At 35.2% G+C, this 19925-nt stretch overlaps 1 protein-coding gene across 1 annotated transcript; it reads left to right on the forward strand.

Moving 5' to 3' along the window:
• The first annotated feature begins 3900 nt into the window (after positions 1-3900).
• ChT (choline transporter) lies at positions 3901-14644 on the forward strand. Its single transcript, XM_075306214.1, has 8 exons — positions 3901-4066; positions 6980-7087; positions 7152-7606; positions 10077-10206; positions 10267-10588; positions 10653-10925; positions 11014-11125; positions 14342-14644. Exons 1-8 carry the CDS (start codon positions 3901-3903, stop codon positions 14642-14644), a joined length of 1869 nt encoding a protein of 622 aa, XP_075162329.1.
• Positions 14645-19925: the final 5281 nt, after the last annotated feature.

Consider the following 19925-nt stretch of genomic DNA (forward strand, 5'->3'; position numbering starts at 1 on the left):
CATATGTGGAATATTGACAGAAAATTTTTTCAAAGTTGTTTTTTATAGACAAATTGTCAAAATGCTATTTCTATAAAAAGTTTTGTCAAAATTTTATTTCTATAGCAAATTTTGTCAAAATTTTATTTCTATAAAAAATTTATTCAAAATTTTATTACTATAGAAATATTTTTTTCTATGGGAAATTTAGTCAAAATTTTATTTCTATAGAAAATTGAGTCAAAATTTTGTTTCTATAGAAAATTTTGCAAAATTTAGTTTGTTACACAAATTTTTTTCAAAATTTTATTTCTATTGATAAGTTTATTTCTATAAAAATTTAAATCAAAATTTCATTTCTATAGAAAATTTTGCCACAATTTTATAATAATAGATTTTTTTATTAGAAAATTTGGTCAAAATTTTATTTCTATAGAAAATTTTGCCAATATTTTATAGTAATAGATTTTTATACCCTGCTCCACACTGTGGAACAGGGTATTATAAGTTAGTGCATATGTTTGCAACACCCAGAAGGAGACGAGATAGACACATGGTGTCTTTGGCAAAAATGCTCAGGGTGGACTCTTGAGTCGATATAGCGATGTCCGTCTGTCCGTCTGTCCGTGGACACATTTTTGTAATCAAAGTCTAGGTCGCAGTTTTAGTCCAATCGACTTCAAATTTGGCACAAGTATGTGCTTTGGCTCAGAATAGATCCCTATTGATTTTGGAAGAAATCGGTTCAGATTTAGATATAGCTCCCATATATATCTTTCGCCCGATATGGACAAATACGGTCCCAGAAGCCAGAGTTTTCCCCAATTTGGCTGAAATTTTGCACAGAGAGTAGAATTAGCATTGTAGCTATGCGTGCCATTGGGTTGAAATCGGTTCAGACTTAGATATAGCTCCCATATATAGCTTTCGCCCGATTTACACTCATATGACCACAGAGGCCAATATATATATATATATATATATATATATATATATATATATATATATATATATATATATATATATATATATATATATATATATATATATATATATATATATATATATATATATATATATATATATATATATATATATATATATATATATATATATATATATATATATATATATATATATATATATATATATATATATATATATATATATATATATATATATATATATATATATATATATATATATATATATATATATATATATATATATATATATATATATATATATATACATATATATATATATATATATATATATATATATATATATATATATATATATATATATATATATATATATATAATAAACTTTTTCGAAGTTTCCTTAAAATTGCTTCAGATTTAAACGTTTCCCATATTTTTTACTAACATTGTGCTCCACCCTAGTGCCGACTTAAATTTTGAGTCTATAGATTTTGTAGAAGTCTATCAAATTCTGTCCAGATCGAGTGATATTTATATCACTCGATATCGTCCTAAATACATTTATGTATTTAGGACAAACCTTTATATATAGCCCTCAACACATTTGACGGATGTGATATGGTATCGAAAATTTAGATCTACAAAGTGGTGCAGGGTATAATATAGTCGGCCCCGCCCGACTTTAGACTTTCCTTACTTGTTTTATTAGAAAATTTGGTCAAAATGTTATTTCAATAGAAAATTTTGTCAAAATTTTGTTTCTGTAGGAAATTTAGTCAAAATTTTGTTTCTGTAGAATATTTTGCAGAATTTTATTTTCTACACAAAATTTTCTCTTAAATCATATTTTTATTGAACATTTTATAAAAATTTTATTTCTATAAGAAAAAATTGTCAAATTTTATTTATATAGCAAATTTTCTCATAATTTTTTTCTTACTGATGCTCACTGGAACTCACTGCTATAAAAAATGTATTCAAAATTATTTCTTTATAAAATTTAGTCAAAATTTTGTTTCTATAGAATATTTTGCAAAATTTTATTCCTATAGAAAATTTTGTAAAATTAATACACATTTTTTTTAATTGTATTTCTATTAATATTTTTTTCAAACTTTTATTTCTATAAAAAATTTAGCCAAATTTTATTCTAAATTTTATTTCTATATATTTGGTCGAAATTGGATTTCTATAGAAAATTTTGCCAAAATTTTATTTCTATAGAAAATTTAGTCAAAATTTTATTTACTAGACAAAAATTTTTCCAAAATTGTATGCTTACTGATACTCACTGCTAAGTCGAAAACTTGTAGAAATGACTCAAATTTTCAAATTTTTCAATGATGCATTTTTACGAAATTGTCTAAACAATTATAAATATTTCCCAAATATTGCCCGAGATTTTGTAGAAGTCTGATATGAGATTTTATCAAAATGTAGATCTAAATACAAAGTTGTGCAGAGTATATTATAATCGGCCCGCCCGACTTTAGACTTTCCTTGCATTTTTATTTTTTGTTAAAATTGTGTTACGTCCCATAATGTTAGTTTTAAATTTTAAGTACATAGATTTTGTAGAAGTATATACAATTTTGCCTAAATAGATTCAGATTCAAATTCATGCATATAGTTCGCAACAAATTTAAAGGATTTGAGATAGTATCAATAATTTTGGTCCACAAATACATATACTGTTGGTATCTTCTCATATTATGATGGGTATTTATATCATTATTTTATTTATTAAACATTGCCCTAAATTTGAAATATAGAGTTCAATTGGCATCTAAAGTGAAATTAAGACCTTTTTTTGCACACATAAATAAATACGATACTTTATATCGATCCACTTACGGCACCCCCACAATAGAACTACAAATGTGTGGTATTAAAATGAGATTTAGTTATATTACCCGGAGTCGACTCCGGAGTCGGAGTCGAGCTGATGAAAAATGCTGGAGTCGGAGTCGAGCAAAATTGGCTCGACTCCACAGCCCTGGTGCTAAGAAGGTTTATTATACCTTGCCATCGGCAAGTGTTACCAAAACCCAAGTAATTAGATGGTGGATGTCAGTCTTTAGTAGAAGTTTCTACGCAATCCATGGTGGAGGGGTACATAAGATTCGGCCGTATATACTTGTTTTCTGGGCTAATATTGGGAAAAAAATAATATTCCTAGAATTTCTCTAAATAGTTGCAATTTTATTATAATGATTTTATTTCCATTTCTATTTGCAGATATTTAAAAAAATCAAACAAAAAACGCATTTGGAAAATTGGCTGAATCATATCGAAATATTGAAGAGAAGCAAAACTAATAAATTCCACCTATAAGAAATCAAAGAAAAAATCCTTTGAACAAAAACTAACAACAACAATTACAACTAATAACAGATTAATGGATTAGTTCCGATTGTTTGTCTTAATACAACAACAAAACAACAAAAGACAAATAAATGCAAATCAAACAAATTGAAAGTTCGTTATAATTTGAAAATTGATTGAGCTTTGTGGCTCATTTAACAAGGCCCTCAAAAAGATAGACAGACAGGTAGACATTTAGACACCACACTATCACTTTCAAGAAATGAACAGACAACTCAATCACCGGCAACAGCATCATCATCATCATAATCGAAGGCACCAACAACATCAGAAATAGGAAAAAGGTGCTTAGTGTAATTGCCTGGCTAAAGCACCAGCAGCATAGCAAACAACTTTGCTTGAATAAAAAACGGCATCCAGCTTCCATAATCTTCCCGCACCCTCAGCCACTTTTTGGGTAACTACTTGTCCAACACGTTCGGAACAATAATTACCTGAGTGATTTTTGACCTCGTCGTGTGTCATTGGAAATCGTTTGGAAATATTGAGTGCGTGTGATATCTGATATCTCCAAGAAGACGACATTTGTCAAAGACCCCCCATCTAAACGGTGAAGAAGAAGGAGAAGTTAACGACACAGAAAAAAACAAAGATGATTAATATCGCAGGTGTTGTGAGCATTGTGCTCTTTTATTTGCTCATCTTAGTTGTGGGAATTTGGGCCGGTCGAAAAAAGGAGTCTGGCAATGATTCCGAAGAGGAGGTCATGTTGGCAGGTCGTTCGATCGGTTTATTCGTTGGCATCTTTACAATGACTGGTAAGTACATAGTTGTTTGGTTTTTTACACTGTTGTTGTGATTTATATCATTTATGGTTAATGGATACTGGATGTAGTGATTTAGTGGGGGGATGCTTGGAGAAACCTTTTGACATATTACGACAAATGGACATTAAATTCCATAAGCGCAAGTCATGCAGTTGAGAACTAGTGTAAATATGTCTGAAATAAAGTTGAGCGCGTGACACGAAATTTTCGTGACACGTGTGGCTCATGTGAGATGTGAATGAAATTCAAACTAAATCTCGTGAATGTGCGTGAGTAAAATTTATTTAAAATTACGCTCAAAATAAAGTTCATGATAAAATTCACGTTCCCGAAAAAATTCACATTCACGATAAAATTTAAGTTCCCGAAAAATTCACCGATTTGAATCACCTTCACTGTTTAGATAACTCTAACGATTACAATAGCATCCATTGCTTGATGGTTTGCTGTTGGATTATATTTTAATTTTGCTATTTGGTAATGGTTCCTTCGTGAGTTATTACAATTTTCCGTACTCATGAGCGAGTCACTAGAATTGTTTTGAATCATGAAAATTTAGTGTTATCCTGAGTCACGATATTATCAAATATCACGACAAATTCAGTGAATCACGAAAATTCTCGAGATTTACGGAAATTGTTGTTGCACAAACGCTGTTTGTGCATGAGTATCATTTTTCATTTTGTGAATGTGCATCAGTGTGAATTATACCCACATATCGTGTGAGCACGAGTTAAATTTCATTCGCCCGGATGGTCTGAAATGATCATAGGATTTTTGTTCACTGTATAAATATTTTCCTCTACCAATACCTAAGGTATCCATATTGGAACATAGATATCTGCCCATGTTCGCATATCCACCACCAGGTGAATGAAATTATCCACCATATCCACCACCAGGTGAATGAAATTATTCCACGGTATGGATGTTCGACTTTCCATATTCACCTAAATATTCGTGAAATTAATTCATTAGCACAAGTCAGGGTGAAAGTTGGGTTATGTCTCTGACGGTCGCAGTTTACGATAAAAAATAATAGTGGAAATGGAATTGTAGTGGATATCAGAATATTGGTGATCATACTGACCTTGCAAGCGTATGGCGATTCTCTCATTCCGAGACTAGGACAAAATAAAAATTTCTCCACTTTAGTGACAAATTGGCAACTGTTAGGTATAGTGGGAGGCTGTTTGTTTTTGGCTCAGTTGTGTTTGAGGACCCTTATACCTTTCGAACTCAGTCTTAAGCTTAACATGGAATCGGGCAGCACTCAGTGATATGAGAGAAGTTCACCAATGTGGTATCACAATGGACTGAATAGTCTAAGTGAACCTGATATGTCGGGCTGCCACCAAACCTAACCTAACCTAACCTAAGACGGTTTCACTTAAACTTTTCGGGATGTATGAATTTCACCCGAAGGTCAGGTTAGGTTTGATATAGTGGCATCCGGATATTTCAGGCTCACTTAGACAATTCAAACCATTGTGATGCCACAATTGTGAACTTCTCTCTTATCACTGATTGCTGCCCGATTCTATCTTTATTTCAATGGCATGGAACCTCAATTTTATAGCCGAGTCTGAACGGTGAAACACTCAGAAAGGACTTCAGGCTTAATGAGAGGGGATAATCCGTCGCTGAAAAACTGTTTGGTCGAAACTGGGATAGAACTCAAGGCGGGCTTGCTAACCATTGTACCACGGTGGCTGCCGACCATCTCCGCAAGTTTCTATACGATACATATGAAGGGCTCGGCCATGATTCTAATCGTCCTCCTGACTAAGGTCCTACTCTCTTCAGGTTATTTACTAGTTTTTTTTTTTGGTCACTCCATAGTATTTTATGGCCCTACCAACCGTTGGTCTGTTTCACGAAGCTCTGTATCTTCAGTGTCCATTCATTCAATTCAGACCAAGGGATCAGGGCAGAAGAATAGCTTCTTTGGCCCCCAGAAGAATAGCTTCTTTGGCTTCGAAGATGACGTTGGCTCTTTCCTCGCAAGCGGATGGTGATTCTCCTTTACTCACTGTGATCTTTCCACTGTTTTAAAATCGGCGTCTCCATCGGAGGGCTGTTCGCGAGTCATAAAGAAAGTAATAACTTTGGTTTTGGCCGAAGTGGACAAGGATACTTGGCCCTGCTCACCCCAAGAAGGAAGGAGAATGATAGGTTAGGTATAGTGACAGGCCGATGTATCAGGCTCACTTAGACTATTCAGTCCATTGTGATACCACAGTGGTGAACTTCTCTCTTATCACGGAGTGGTGCCCAATTCCATGTTAAGTTCAATGACAAGGGACCTCCTCTTTATAGTCGAGTCCGAACGGCGTTCCACATTGTAGTGAAACCACTTAGATAAGCTTTGAAACATTCAGCAATATCATCAGCATTAGTGAGGTGGCATAATCCACCGCTGAAAAACTTTTTAGGTGTTTCGTCGAAGCAGGAATCGAACCCACGACCTTGTGTATTCAAGGCGTACATGCTAACCATTGCACCACGGTGGAGAATGATGGATCATCATGTCTGACTAAGATTTCTCATTTCTTGGCCCGAAATCCTCAATAAGCGTCTGTCGTGCCATGTATGGGTTCATTCCTTGCAAACAGATGGTCATGGGTTTTATCTCAGACATTTAGACCCACCTAATATTTTTCAGCGGTGAGACTTTTGAGAACGTTGCTGCACAACGTTCTGAATAGACTTGGAGAAGGAATCCATTAGAATTGAGTAGAATCAAACTGCACTCATTGATTGGAAGGAAGTATACCGAACCGTTTACAGTTGTTTGCACGAGCATTTGCTATGTCTTAGGGCATAGGTGATCACCTTCCCAACAGAACTATGATTCGTATCACTTTTCATTTCATTTAATGAATTATAATTCCTATTTTTTAGCAACATGGGTTGGCGGTGGATACATCAATGGAACGGCTGAAGCCATTTATACATCGGGTTTGGTATGGTGCCAGGCACCGTTCGGATATGCTCTAAGTTTAGTATTTGGTAAGTGAAGCTCAATTCCTATCCATTATTTTATGATAAAATCTTATTCTATTTTCTCATCAAGGTGGTATATTCTTTGCCAATCCCATGCGAAAACAAGGTTACATTACCATGTTGGATCCTCTACAGGATTCGTTTGGTGAACGTATGGGTGGATTATTATTTTTACCAGCACTCTGTGGTGAAGTATTTTGGGCTGCTGGTATTTTAGCTGCCTTGGGTGCTACTCTATCGGTTATCATTGATATGGATCACAGGACATCCGTAATATTATCATCCTGTATTGCCATTTTCTATACACTGTTTGGTGGTCTCTATTCCGTGGCCTATACGGATGTTATACAATTATTTTGTATTTTCATTGGTCTTTGGATGTGTATACCATTTGCCTGGGCCAATGAGCATGTAAAGAGTTTATCTTCGATGGATGTTGATTGGATTGGACATGTGGAACCGGAACAAAGATGGTTTTACATAGACTATGGTTTGTTGCTGATATTTGGTGGTATACCATGGCAGGTGAGTACATAATTCTTAAGATATTTCTACTAAAAAAATCATGGGTGCCAATATGTCGTATAATGGTCGGCTCTGTCAAAGCAGTTTGTACTCAATACCGTTATCTAGGATTAGTTTTGCATTATCTTCGTGAACATAAATTTCTAACAGTATCAGTGGTTTTCCATATCCTTAGTAATTTATCTGTATCTGTCGCCATATTTCCTTCTTCCACACAGGCTACTCTTACTGCTTTAATGTTATTCAGCCGGATTCAAATTAGGGATTGCAATCTGAATAAAAAAGTCGATTTTTCGAGTTTTCGGAAAATTTCCTGGTAGGTTCGCTTTTTTTGTTTTTTTTTTCTGGTGGATTCAGGGTTGGAATACAAGTCGAAGCAAAGACAACGGCATGATAGGGTCCGGTAAAGACTGTGCTCGCGTTCGTAACGCAGGCCAAGGTACAGTGACTGAGAAAAACGGTGGCAAAACCCCGTGCCGTCAGCAGATGAACTTGGCGGCTACTTTGACCGGTTATAACGTGAATGGCGAGTAAATGTGATCATGACCACGTTCGGAACACATTTCGAAATAATGCTACTGAGGAAAAGGAGATGGACGTGATTGAGTTCGAGGTCGGAACACGAATCACTTTTACCGTGTGTAGTTGACCACGCGCTAAGGATAAACGTAATAGCGATGAAAGCGTACACCCAGAGAAGGAATAACGCAGGATCTGTGTTACAGCTTTCGTAACACAGGCCAAGGTAACGTGTCTGAGAGCAATGATGTGACTGTTACCGTGTTTGGAATACGGAGTACTGCAGTTGTGACTTGTTGACGCTAGCTGTCACTTGACGACGATAACCGCAATCGCTGTGCAACTGTGTGCAAAATCGCGTGCTGTCGGCAGATGACCTTGGCGGCTAATTTGACCGGCTATAAGGCGAATGGCGAGTCAATGTGCTCTTGACCACCTTCGCTGAGAATAGCGTTGGAGGCGTACACCCAGAGAAGGAATAACGCAGGATCAGTGTTACAGCTTTCGTAACACAGGCCAAGGTAACGTGACTGAGAGCAAGGATGCGACTGTGATCGTGTTTTGATCACGGATGTCAGGACTATACGGCGGATGACCCATCAAATCGATGTTTTGAGTGCTCTAAAATGTAATTGTTTGAGCCGATGTCGTGGTGAAGAGGCGTTTGGTTTCCTGATCTTTTGGAAGACAACTCGCAACCAAATGGTTGTGCAGTACTCAGAATTGATTACACTGCGTATTGCGACATGTCTATTTTTCTTGCTAGGAAGTGCTTCATGCGCGAGCAACTTTTGTTGCATTTGACTCATCTTGAAACACCCATCCAGTCGATTGCTGTTTACGATCGGGCTCATACATGTAAATCCACGATTCATCACGTTTCACGATGTCGTAGACGTGTTTCGAAGCACCGCGATCGTATTTTTGGAGCATTTCGTTCGACCAATCGACACGAGCCTTTTTTGGGCGATTTATAAACGATCTTGCAATATCAGTTGGAGCACATCATCAATGGTTTTCGGAACAACAACTGATATTGGACGAACTTCACGATAATGAATTAAGTTAAGTGATACACTGTCATTGAGTTTATCCACGTCGAAAGTTGTAAAAAAAATCGAAAGAAAATTTTCATGATTTAATTCAATTTTTTGGGCGAAATGAATATCTTAAGTTGCTGTAAATAGCGCTTGTATATCAAAACATTCTGAGTAGCTATAACCTCAAAATGCCAAGCTTTACGATAGAGCTGTAAGTTGGCAGTTTGCAACACTAGGGTTGCCCATTCCATTCAAAATATAAAAGACAACCCTCGTAGAACTTAGTGAGTCCTACAAGCAGACGGAAGCCTCAGCAAGGAATTTCAGACGAAATGCTGAACAGTTTTTCGTATTAATTGGTTTTGATCTAGAATTGTAAAATTATCATTGGGGCTGTTTTCTTTTAGCACTGGATACCCTAAGCCGCGAAGGACTAAAAGAAAACAGAGTACTCGTTTATCCAGGACAACTAACTCCATAAATATGCAACACTGTCATCAGCTGTTTAAAAATAATCATAGAAAAGAAGTGAAATCTTACATTTTTAATGTATGAAATGCTGAAATAGCAATAAATATTTACTGCTGCGATTAGTTACGACACTGTACCACTTTGGATTTCATGTTTTTCGATAAATTAGTCACAATAAATTGCTATTGTAAATCGAAGAAGCGCCACTTTATCAAAATACAACCTGGCAATATCGGCGCGACTTGCACTGTTGAGATGTTCTGGATAGAACACCAGTGCAACGATGTTCTGGATAGCACATACAAATGTTGCATCCAGTGCTAAAAGAAAACAGCCCTATTCATAGATAGGGATGTCGTTTCAGATACTTTAATAGTCGCGATTACCCAATAAAAATTAGTCACAATAATAATTAATGGTACCCTCTATTTTCTTTCCAGGTGTATTTCCAACGTGTATTATCAAGTAAGACAGCTGGTCGAGCACAATTACTATCCTATGTGGCAGCAGCAGGTTGCATACTAATGGCTATCCCACCGGTACTCATTGGCGCTATTGCCAAAGCAACTCGTAAGTATATCAGTTATATCGAATATATCTTATACTTAAAACAATATTCTCCTTTTACAGCTTGGAATGAAACAGATTACTCTGGTCCATATCCCCTAACTGTGCAGGAAACTAGTATGATTTTACCTATGGTCTTACAATACTTGACACCAGATTTTGTATCGTTCTTTGGTCTGGGTGCTGTCTCTGCAGCTGTTATGTCGTCAGCAGATTCATCGGTTCTATCGGCAGCATCTATGTTTGCCAGAAATGTTTATAAATTGATATTTCGTCAAAAAGCTTCCGAAATGGAAATTATATGGGTTATGCGAGGTGGTATCATAGTAGTGGGTATTATGGCCACCATTATGGCATTAACAATACCCTCCATTTATGGTCTATGGTAAGTGAATATTTTTGTAGATTATGTTATACAGATAAGTAGGTCTAATGTCTTTATGTTCTAGGTCAATGTGTTCCGATTTGGTTTATGTGATTCTCTTCCCTCAATTACTGATGGTCGTCCATTTTAAGAAACATTGTAACACTTATGGTAGCTTAGCAGCATACATTATTGCTTTATTTATACGATTGTCGGGTGGTGAAGCACTTCTTGGTTTACCCGCTCTCATCCATTATCCTGGCTATGATGCAGAAAATCAAACACAATTGTTCCCCTTCCGCACAATGGCTATGTTGATTAGTTTAGTCACATTGATTGTAGTTTCATGGTGGACAAAGTAAGTGTGTGATGATGGTGATGATGTGAGGGGTGTCTATATTGAATTTTAATATTGGGAATTATTTTTTTTTGTTTATTTTTGATAGAATGATGTTTGAATCTGGTAAATTACCACCAAGCTACGATGTTTTCCGTTGTGTGGTGAATATTCCTGAAGATGTACAAAGAGTTGGTGATCCAGCAGAATGTGGAGAACAGGTGAGTTAATGTACACTAAGTGTTTGAATTAGACCACCTTAGTAAGGAATGGGAGCCACAGTGGTGCAATGGTTAGTATTCCCTCTTTGCATACATAGAGTCGTAGGTTCAATCCCAGTTTCAGTCGTAGGTTCAATCCCAGTTTCATCCGAACACCAAAAAGTTTTTCAGCGATTGGTTATCCCGTCTCGATAATGCAGGTGACATTTCTGAGTCTTTCAAAGCTTCTTTAATTGGTTTCACCGCAATGTGGAACACCGTGCCGAATAGGCTAAATATAAAGTCCCTTGAGCTAAACATAGAATCGGGCAGCACTCAGTGATAAAAGAGAAGAGTGGTATCACAATTGACTGAATAGTCTAAGTGAGCCTGAAATATCGCGCTGTCACTATAACTAGCCTGTGTGCTATATAAAACCAGATATAAACCAAATGGTTATAGTTCATTATGAACCTAAACGATTTCATAAAGCTAAACACACTACATTCGGCACACATATTTGTGAACCTAAACTACCTCTAGATTTTTAATTTCATGAAAATCGAATAAATACTGGGGCGTCAGAAGCTCCAGAAGTCAAATCGGAGATCGATCTATTCGGGGCTAATACCAATGTTTTGGTATATAACAGGTTGACTGATAAGTCCCCGGTTTAACAAAGAAAAACACATTTTTTTGTCAAAATTCGTTTTTAATATTCAACATAGTTCCCTTCAAGAGCGATACAACGATTATAACAACCTTCCAATTTTTTGATACCATTTTGGTAGTACTCCTTCGGTTTTGTCTCAAAATAGGCCTCAGTTTCGGCGATCACCTCTTCATTGCAACCAAATTTTTTCCCTGCGAGCATCCTTTTGAGGTCTGAGCACAAGAAAAAGTCGCTGGGTGCCGGATCTGGAGAATACGGTGGGTGTGGAAGCATTTCGAAGCCCAATTTATGAATTTTTGCCATCGTTCCAAATGAATTGTGGCACGGTGCGTTGTCTTGGTGGAACAACCCTTTTTTCTTCTTCATATGGGGCCGTTTTGCCGCGATTTCGACCTTCAAACGCTCCAATAACGCCATATAATAATAGTCACTGTTGATGGTTTTTCCCTTCTCAAGATAATCGATAAAAATTATTCCATGCGCATCCCAAAAAACAGAGGCCATTACTTTGCCAGCGGACTTTTGAGTCTTTCCACGCTTCGGAGACGGTTCACCGGTCGCTGTCCACTCAGCCGACTGTCGATTGGACTCAGGAGTGTAGTGATGGAGCCAGTGGAGTTTCATACATTGTCACATATCGACGGAAAAACTCGGGTGTATTACGAGTAAATAGCTGCAAACACCGCTCAGAATCATCAACACGTTGTTGTTTTTGGTCAAATGTGAGCTCGCGCGGCACCCATTTTGCACAGAGCTTCCGCATATCCAAATATTGATGAATGATATGACCAACACGTTCCTTTGATATCTTTAAGGCCTCTGCTATCTCGATCAACTTCATTTTACGGTCATTCAAAATCATTTTGTGGATTTTTTTGATGTTTTCGTCGGTAACCACCTCTTTCGGGCGTTCACCGTCCTCCGTGCTCATTTTAACACGCTTGAATTTTGCAGACCAATCAATTATTGTTCATTTCCCTGGGGCAGAGTCCGGAAACTCATTATCAAGCCAAGTTTTTGCTTCCACCGTATTTTTTCCCTTCAGAAAACAGTATTTTATCAAAACACGAAATTCCTTTTGTTACATTTTTTCACAATAACAAAAGTTGCTTCACAAAAGACGCTCTATCTCACAAACTAATTCACTTACAGACGTCAAATTTTGACACGAATCATTTGAAGGTTGGTACTATATAAAAATAATATGCATTTAATACTAGCGACGCCATCTATGTGTCAGACCGGGGACTTATCATCTAACCTGTTATAGGCCCATATAGACCGATACATATCATATTCGGATCTAAAATATTTCTAGATTTCGAACTTCAGAGAAGCCGGACAAAAATTACAGTCCCTACAAGCGCTGAAGATCGGTCGATTCGGGCCTACACCAAAAAGTGAACCAATACACACTGTCCCAAGCACACCTATTTGTGGACCTAAACTATCCCTAGATTTCGAATTTCAGACAAATATTGAGGGGTGTAAAAAGCCAAGAAATAAAATCGGTAGATCGGCTACCACAAAACGTGCTGACACATACCAAGTTCGGCACATTGATTTGTGGACCTAAACCGCCTTTATATGTAATTCGGTTAAAATTTTCGATGGCTAGATGCTCAAGAAATCAAATCGGGAGGTCGAATCTTTGCCAAATTTCAGAACGAAAGCTTCATTATTGAAGACTGTACCGTGATTAGAACAGACAGACATAGGGACAACCTTAAATAGCCATAGAATTTCTCCCCGAGCAAGAATATATTCACACATAGGACGGCGTGCACGTTTCAAGACGATCCGTTTATAAAAGTGAATCAACACTTATGTGGTGTTAAAAAGAGACGGGTGACACCATGCGTTGTCTAAACAACAACCAGCGTTCATGATCTGAAAACGTAACGGTTACGAATTTATAATCAGGCATGCACGATATAACTTTTAATGCCGACCAAGAGCTATGAGGACCCAGGTTCGAATCCCGCATCGGACAAGTTTTCTATTATTCCAATGTTTTATATAAAATTGTATTATTATTTTTTTTTAATTCTTTAATACTAACGAATGTGGAAAAAATATTTTTACACGTTTGTTTTACTTTGTTTTTTAATCCTGCACAGTAACATTGTTATGAGTGCAAATTTACAAATTTTCATATTCACACAAAATTTTCATTACAAATTAATTTATTTATACACCTAAAATTTTTTCCGCTACTGTGGCTCGAACCTGCGTTGTCTGCTCAATAATCGTTAACAGTTGCCTTTATACTACTGACGGAGTTGCCATAACAACGTCTAACCATTATTTTCATGGCCAAAGAAAATCGAACGTCGTTCAAGAAATCCGTAGGCGAATCCGTAAACTCATAATCGTTAACGTTTCTATTTCATTTTGTTACCATCCGTTCACGATTTTGGAATGAGTTTCTAGTAGTGTATGGTACTTTATAATGCCTAAAATCGATATTTCTATGTAGTACTAACGAAATGACAAACTTCCTATGGCGGTGGTTATAAGAATGAATGGAACTTCTTTGACATTATAATCTCTTTTCTCGACAGCTCTCAGTTATGGCAGGTCCTTTGGGACGATCATATGGTGCAGCCACAATGGCTGGAAAAGATGAACGTAATGGTCGTATTAATCCAGCGCTAGAAACTGATGATGATTTGCCGGTGGCTGAAGCCAGACGCTTAAATCAACAGACAGCTCAAGAACAAGTCCAGAAAATGTTGAGTTCTGCCACAGGACAAAATCGACGAGATTCCAGTGGAAGCAGTGGAGGCGGCGGCGGTGGTGGTGGAGGAGGATTTGGAGGAGGTATGGCAATACCAACAGCTGAACAAGACAATACTGCCTTTTAAACGAAAAAAAAAACACCCCCCCCCAACCAAAAATATTTCCAATGCTAAAAAATACCAAATATGTAGAGTTCAAGATCCCAACACACAGACACATAGCTAAACCTTCAAGGACAATTGATTAAATATGAAATTGATGAGGTAGTTGTTTAAAAACAAATTAGAAAATACCAAGAAAAAAAGGAAAATAAATAAATGATTAGAAATGCTCACCACTAAGCAAATTAAATGAATAGTAATCCTTAGCAAAAGGGATTTGAATGTATACAAAATAAATGTAGTAGGTGTATAAACACCTAGCAAATTTAGAATAATACAAAAATACACTAGCCCCCCAACCACTCCTCTGATATCAATCGAAAAACACTGTAAAATATCAAATACTGGTATAACTGACAAAAAAGACTAGAGATTCCAAAGAATTCCTCTATAATTAAAAATCCCTTAAGAGAATTGAAACCTATGTACATAAAAAAAAACACTATACAATGAATGCATAAAGCAATTTTGATGGTCCTTCCCAAACCCAAACCCCATCTATTACCTTTTCCTAATCCTTAAGCTAGGACCTTCTTTGGTACTGCTAATCAATTCACCACTTAAATTATAGCTTTTTTCCTATTACATTTGGTTAATTTTTTTATTTTTATTTTCGAATGAAAACAGAATTAGGTAAATGACATAGTATCATACGCTAATTGCAGAAAAGGCTTACGAAAACCATCAAGATATATAATTAAAAAAAAAGATAATTGTTGAATAAGAAAAACAAAACGCAAGTGCTCAGGTATTCCATGATAATGTTTGTTAAAATATTTAATTAGTTGTTTAATTAGTTTGAAGTGCAATATAATAGGAATTGTTTTTAAGTTGCTATTGTTCAATCCAGTGTATACTTCACTAACTATAGTTATGTTATTTAGTATAGTCTAATAATTGTTTAACTGTTTACATTTAATTAATTATTATTAGATTTATAAAAATAATTAAATTGCCTAGCCTATATACACTTATAGAGGACTACGAAGATTCAACAGTGATTTTGAATAGGAAATAAATATCATTTAATATATTATCATATATCTGGAGAAATATGGAAATGTGGGTGGTAAAAATAATTGTAAATTGAGAGATTGGTAGAGCAAATGTATTATTTTATATGGTAGCGCCATCTTAACGTCGTAAAAATCCATTAAATAACTGAAAGATCACTTAGACAGAGAGAGAGAGAGAGAGAGAGAAAGAGTTTTGTTTTCCTTTATTGAGCGATAATAAGACAAAACTATAGATGTCACTGAGAGTCAAATGATTTTTGCAGTTTTTCTTTTCAAAGCTATCGAAGGCAATATTCTTAGAAATCCACAATAAATATTCCATATTATTTTTTTCATAATTTTTTCCTCTATTTTGTGGTTTTAATACATAAATTTATCTGTGATTTATTTCAATACAGTGGACTAAACATTTTAAAACAGAACCAATGCACAGTGGGATCACATAAACATATAGTATGAAGTGCAAACGTTGATGCCCTATATAGTTCAGGAAACTATTAGCAGTCCTCTAAATTAGGTCACCTTGGCCTTACGAATTTTTTGTATTTTGAAGTGTATAGGTATTTTTGGTAATTTTTGTAAAACGAAAATTCGATTTGGAACTAGCTCTAAGATGTATTAAAAATGTCAAAAATTGTCTTTACTTTTGCACAATTAATAGAGGTATACTGAAAAAACTCCGCAGTTACCAGGTATACCGGTTTGAAGTGAGCGTCAAGATACAAATGTCTCGATAGGGAGCATTTGTTGTGAACGAGCCCTTATTTTTGTTTGTTTGTTTGTTTGTTTGCTATGACATCTGTGAAAAACATCTGTGAAAAACAGACAACATCATATTTTTTAATCGTGTTAAAAATGTTGAATTTTATACCAGAAAGTGACAACATCATATTTTCAATCGTGTTAAATTTGTACCAGAAAGTGGTGATTTGCGGAAAGCATTAATTTTTATTTTCATTTGAAGAAAAGCGCTGTAAAATCGCTTCGAATGCTTGTCGAGGCACATGGTGATCATTAGATAGGGTCACGGCCTAAAGGAAAAAAAGTTGATGCGGTCACCCCCAGTTTTGTTGCATATTCGAAGACAATTTCAGAACACCAAAACTTTTTTTCGTGCACCCTACGACCCCCCGAAATACAATTTATTGTGCTGCGTCGTCATTTGAAGTCCGATCGAAAAGAAACGCATATCGTTGTTCGTGGCTATATTTTGTGCATTGGTCATTTTTGACTCCGACGTCAAATTTGATTTTTAATTTTTTTATTTCGCTTCGTATACCCTATGATGCCCATTTCTGATAACCATTATAAATATCTTAACAAAATATGAAACTTTTGCTTTTGAAGTATTTACTTATATTCATAAACAAAAAAGTTACAGAGATTTTAAAAAGTCAATAGGTCACCCTACACCACACCAGATAGTTCTTGCTGTGTTGTCATGATGTCCGATCGAAACCACATGCACATCGTTATTCACATCTACGAAATTAATTTATAAGGCATTTAGAACACAAAACCTGTTTATCTGTAAATTTCTAACGGTACCTTTGTATACATACTCGTTGTTTGCACTACGGAATTTTCTGCGTTATGCAAAGTGCATGTGTTTTTGCTAGAACAATTTGAGAGCCAACTGTTTTAAAATTCTTACAATCACTTTCGCTACATGATTTTTTAAGTCTGTCCATATTTTTGTGACCTATTGACTTTTTAAAATCTCTGTAACTTTTTTGTTTATGAATATAAGTAAATACTTCAAAAGCAAAAGTTTCATATTTTGTTAAGATCTTTATAATGGTTATCAGAAATGGGCATCATAGGGTATACGAAGCGAAATAAAAAAAAAAAATTAAAAATCAAATTTGACGTCGGAGTCAAAAATGACCAATGCACAAAATATAGCCTCTGATCAACCACGAACAATGATATGCGTTTCTTTTCGATCGGACTTTAAATGACGACACAGCACAATAAATTGTATTTCGGTGGGTCGTAGGGTGCACGGAAAAAAAGTTTTGGTTTTCTGAAATTGTCTTCGAATATGCTACAAAACTGGGGGGTGACCGCATTAACTTTTTTTCGTGACCCTATCTAGTGATCATGCTCTATCAGAAGCAATATGCAACGGTTCAGAAATAATGATTTTTGTGTGAGAAATGAAGAATGTGGAAGACAACCAAAAAAGTTTGAAGACGCCAAATTGGATGGAGATGACACTTTGTTAAATGTTGCACAACTATGGGAAAGATCCAAAAGTGTCGAAATTGGGTGCCAAATGAAAAAAACGCTCATTTCATGCCGGTATACCTGGTAAACTAATGGTGAATTTAACTTGTAGTTAAATTTGATTATTTTTTTTTCGAAATTTTCCGCAGCCCAATGAAATTTTACTTTTGTTAAGTTCAATGACCGTACGCATAAGTTCAATATGAACTAAACCAAAAGAAAATGTTCGTACGATTCCCACAATTAGTAAGAGTGATCTACTGTATGGCCATGATTTGGTGCTAATGATTTTGTTTTTTAGTTTTAGTTACTTTTTTCTTCTATGAGAGGATATAATTTCGTGAGTTGTAGTTAAAAGTACCCAGCAAAAAAAGAGCTTCCCAAAAAGTAGTTTGGATCCCCAATTTGTGATCCGGAAGTAGTACAAACTTTGATCATCTCCAATGAATTTTACATGGGCTTGTCATAGGATGGAAGTACTCCATTTTTGGATCCTTTGTATTGCTTTAGAAGTTGTGCCTTGGAAGTTCATTTGGATGAAGGAATTTAAAAAACTAAATGACTCTTTTTCCAATTTCACTTTTTATTATTATCAGTATTTTTGTTATATTGTTTTCTCTTATTATCAAATTTTTACAAATTGAAAAACTTCTTCGCTTCCTCCGGGCGTTGAACCTGGGGCCTGTTAACATAACAGAACGGCATATATTTTTGTATAAATATATTTTTTCCATAAAAAATCAACAAAAAATTCAAAATTATCATGATTTGCAAAATCTTCTCAAATGAACTTCTATTCTATGCTTTTTGCGAAATTTAATTGTCCAAAACTTAAAGCAAAAAAAGCGTCGCCAAAAAAGTAATGAAAATGTTCTTTTTGGATCCGGAAGTGGTGCAAAATTGACTAAATGACTTTTTTTCCAATTTCACTTTTTATTATTATCAGTATTTTTGTTATATTTTTTTCTCTTATTATCAAATTTTTACAAATTGAAAAACTTCTTCGCTTCCACCGGGCGTTGAACCTGGGGCCTGTTAACATAACAGAACGGCATATATTTTTGTATAAATATATTTTTTCCTTTAAAAATCAACAAAAAATTCAAAATTATCATGATTTGCAAAACCTTCTCAAATGAACTTCTATTCTATGCTTTTTGCGAAATTTAATTGTCCAAAACTTAAATATTCACTTAAAACAGCCCAGCAAAAAAAAGCGTCGCCAAAAAAGTAATGAAAATGTTCTTTTTGGATCCGGAAGTGGTGCAAAATTGACGCAGAAGCGATTAATTTAAAATGGGCTTGTCACAGGACGGAAGTCCTTCAATTCAGCAGCCCCTGCACTGAATTTGCATCACTTCTTTAGGTGTGATCCGAATTCAATGTTTTGGATGTAAATTAAAAAATTCTGTGATATTTTGTCAAATAAATCATTTTTATAATTTTTTATAATTTTTAATGGAAAAAAAATTCACAATATTTTCAGATTGGATTTAGCATTTTTTTCGACAAAATTTAAATGATTTGTACCATTTTATGAATTCTTACTCTGTTTTGAATCTATTTGAAACCAAAAAAGTTAAAATTACCCATTAAAAGTATGAAAAAACAAGTTATAAAAAATTTAATTAAGAGAACGTCCTGGGTAGTTAAAATAAAGAACAAAGAAGTGCTTTTAAAGTTGTGCTTTTGGAAGAACTTCCAATTTTTTTTTGCTGGGAGTCTAATTCAGTACTTTCCAAGACTTGTCCGATAGGACTGCATCGGAAGTGAAAAAAAAATTGATAGGGGTTCCGGGATGCGCTTTAAAAGAAATGTTTGTGAGTTTATCCAAAAGGACTGCATCGGAAGTGGACAAAAACTGCATGGGGATTCCGGGATGCACTTCAAAAGAAACATTTGTGGAGCAACTTCCATTTTTTTTCTGGGTACGCCATTGAATTTTCCTGGTTTTAACAACCCTTTGTTGAAATCTCAAAATGTAAAGTATAATTTATTTC

The sequence above is a fragment of the Haematobia irritans genome, chromosome 1 (genome assembly GCF_050003625.1).
Source record: "Haematobia irritans isolate KBUSLIRL chromosome 1, ASM5000362v1, whole genome shotgun sequence".
Lineage (NCBI taxonomy): Eukaryota > Metazoa > Arthropoda > Insecta > Diptera > Muscidae > Haematobia > Haematobia irritans.

What these genes read in the sequence shown, in the direction of transcription:
- ChT (XM_075306214.1), top strand. Translation starts at nt 3,901, where the DNA reads ATGATTAATATCGCAGGTGTTGTGAGCATTGTGCTCTTTTATTTGCTC. An exon ending in TTGGTGGTATACCATGGCAG is followed by an intron (nt 7,607 to 10,076) that starts GTGAGTACATAA and finishes TTTTCTTTCCAG; the next exon opens with GTGTATTTCCAACGTGTATT. An exon ending in GTAGTTTCATGGTGGACAAA is followed by an intron (nt 10,926 to 11,013) that starts GTAAGTGTGTGA and finishes TATTTTTGATAG; the next exon opens with AATGATGTTTGAATCTGGTA.